At 51.3% G+C, this 2,907-nt stretch overlaps 1 protein-coding gene across 3 annotated transcripts in view; it reads left to right on the top strand.

Annotated features, from left to right (window-relative positions):
• Window positions 1-2,907, top strand: part of MVP (major vault protein) — a 36,263-nt gene that overhangs the window by 20,986 nt on the left and 12,370 nt on the right. For all 3 annotated transcript variants that reach the window (XM_011982438.1, XM_011982439.1, XM_011982440.1), the window contains 2 exons: window positions 315-409; window positions 1,304-1,540. In XM_011982438.1, the coding sequence (XP_011837828.1) occupies window positions 315-409; window positions 1,304-1,540 (332 nt within the window). The remainder of the gene's footprint in view (window positions 1-314; window positions 410-1,303; window positions 1,541-2,907) is intronic.

Here is a 2,907-nt window from a genome sequence, read left to right as displayed (position 1 = left end):
AGCCGGGCGAGGTGGCGGGCACCTGTAGTCCCAGCTACTCGGGAGGCTGAGGCAGGAGAATGGCGTGAACCCAGGAGGCGGAGCTTGCAGTGAACCGAGATAGCACCACTGCACTCTGGCCTGGAGACAAAGCGAGACTCCGTCTCAAAAAAAAAAAAAAAGGACTAAAAGAACTGCAATCATGACCTTGAGCCTGGGGTCAGTGGTGTCTTTTTGCCTATGAAATCTGTCAATCCCGTGTCTAGGCTGTGGGGGAGGGCAGGTGGGGAGCAGGCTGGAGGACTCTTGTCCCTTACCCTCCACTCTTGGCCCAGGGGAAGAATGGCTGGTCACCACAGTGGGGGCATACCTCCCAGCGGTGTTTGAGGAGGTTCTGGATTTGGTGGATGCCGTCATCCTTACGGAAAAGGTTGGTGCTTTTGGAGCTGTGGTTTAAGGGACCTGGGGCTAGGGAACCCTCTGAGTGACAGAGAATGGTGGCAGAATGGCATGAGAGTGAAAGAGAAGCAATAATTTTAGGGTCACTTAAAAAAAAATGCAGAGATCAGATTGCCTGAGGAGTATTCTGGATCATCTGAAGAGTTAAATAGTCTTTCTGGGGCCGGGTGCAGTGGCTCACATCTGTAATCTCAACAATTTGGAAGGCTGAGGCAGGAGGATCACTTGAGATCAGGGGTCTGAGACCAGCCTGAGCAACATAGAATTCATCTCTACCAAAAATTTAAAAATTAGCTGGGTGTAGTGGAGCATGCCTGTAGTCCCAGTTACTCCAGAGGCTGAGGCAGGAGAATCGCTTGAAACCCAGAGGCGGAGGTTGCAGTGAGCCATGATCATGCCACTGCACTCCAGCCTGGGGAACAGAGCAAGACCCTGTCTCAAAAAAAAGTCAGCCGGGCACGGTGGCTCACGCCTGTAATCCCAGCACTTTGGGAGGCTGAGGCCGGAGGATCACCTGAGGTCAGGAGCTGGAGACAAGTCTGGCCAACATGGTGAAACCCCATCTCTACTAAAATTACAAAAATTAGCTGGGTGTGGTGTCATGTGCCTGTAATCTCAGCTGCTCAGGAGGCTGAGGCAGGAGAATCGCTTGAACCCAGGAGGTGGAAGTTGCAGTGAGCTGATGTCGCACCATTGCACTCCAGCCTGGGCAACAAGAGCGAGACTCCGACTCAAAAAAATCCCTGGATTGGTAGAAATTGTCCCTGAGACCTGGGAGCATTGGGAGAGTTTGGTGGCCAATCTGGCTCGCAGATCCCTGAAGCTGGAGGCAGGTCACTCAAATACCCAACACCTTGCTCTGCAGACAGCCCTGCACCTCCGGGCTCGGCGGAACTTCCGGGACTTCCGGGGAGTGTCCCGCCGCACTGGGGAGGAGTGGCTGGTGACGGTGCAGGACACGGAGGCCCACGTGCCAGATGTCCACGAGGAGGTGCTGGGAGTTGTGCCCATCACCACCCTGGGCCCCCACAACTACTGTGTGATTCTCGACCCTGTCGGACCAGATGGCAAGAATCAGCTGGGGCAGAAGCGTGTGGTCAAGGTGAGGTCCCTACACCCCCTACAGAGGACTGTCCTGGGAGATGTATGCCCTCTAGTGGCAGGAGGCCCTCTGCCCTCTCTCCCTTCTCTCCTCCAGAGGCACGTTCTGGGAATACCTTCTGTGCCTTTACACGCTTAGTTCTTACACGCCTGAGACACTGGCCCATTTGGTTCCTGGCAGCCTCTAACTTACCCCTCAGACCTGAAGTTAATTCCCCTTCTGGGAAGGTCTCCTGGCTACCCTCTGCCTGAGACTCTGAAACTCTCTCTGATACAGTCATGTGCCACTTAATGTGGGGATACAGTCTGAGAAATGGTCCTTAGATGATTTTGTCTTTGTGCAAAAGAGTGCACTTATGCAAACCTAGATGGCACAGCCTACTATCACCTAAGCTAGATGGTGTAGCCTGCTCCTAGGCTGCCAACCTGCGCAGCATGTGACTGTCCTGAATACTGCAGGCAGCTGAACACGATGGTAAGTACTTACGTATCTAGCCATAGAAAAGGTAAGAAAAACAGTATGAAAGCTTCATTATCGGCCAGCAAGTGGCTCACGCCTGTAATCCCAGCACTTTGGGAGGCCAAGGCACGTGGATCACTTGCGGTCAAGAGTTCAAGACCAGCCTGGTCAACGTGGGGAAACCCTGTTTCTACTAAAAATATAAAAATTAGCCAGGTGTGGTTGTGGGTACCTGTAATTCCAGTTACTCGGGAGGCTGAGGCACAAGAATCACTTGAACCCCGGAGATCAAGCCTGCAGTGAGCCAAGATCGTGCCACTGTACTCCAACCTGGGCGACAGAGTGAGATTATCTAAAAAAAAAAAAAAAAAAAAAAAAAAAAAAGAGCTCCATTATAATCTTACGGGACCACCATGTGCAGTCTGTAGTGGACTGAACCATCACGCAGTGACTATACTTCACATCTTTTATATTCTGGTGTGCACTTTGCTTTGTCATCTTTCGTAAAACAAACCTCTTGGTTTACCCTCTCCCACCCCCTACCTCATCCCCTCTCTGAACTAGATGTGGGAATACCAGGAGTTGCCAAACTCATTCTGTAAAGGGGGCTGGATGGTAGATATTCCGGGCTCTGTGAGTCATCGTTTCTGTGGAAGTTCTTCAACTCTGCTGTTATGTCAGGAAAGCAGCATGGGCAGTACGTAAACAAGTGAGTACTGCCATGTTTCTGGAATATTTTATTTGCAAAAACAGGAGGCAGAAAAAGTAGAAATAGGCCAGGCACGGTGGCTTACACCTGTAATCCCAGCACTTTGTGAGTCCAATGCGGGTGGATCACTTGAGATCAGGAGTTGGAAACCATCCTGGCCAACATGGCGAAACCCCTTCTGTACTAAAAATACAAAAAA

This window comes from Mandrillus leucophaeus, unplaced genomic scaffold (genome assembly GCF_000951045.1).
Source record: "Mandrillus leucophaeus isolate KB7577 unplaced genomic scaffold, Mleu.le_1.0 Scaffold24, whole genome shotgun sequence".
NCBI lineage: Eukaryota > Metazoa > Chordata > Mammalia > Primates > Cercopithecidae > Mandrillus > Mandrillus leucophaeus.
The sequence above is the reverse complement of the archived record's forward strand: the minus strand, read 5'-3'. Positions and strand labels throughout refer to the sequence as shown.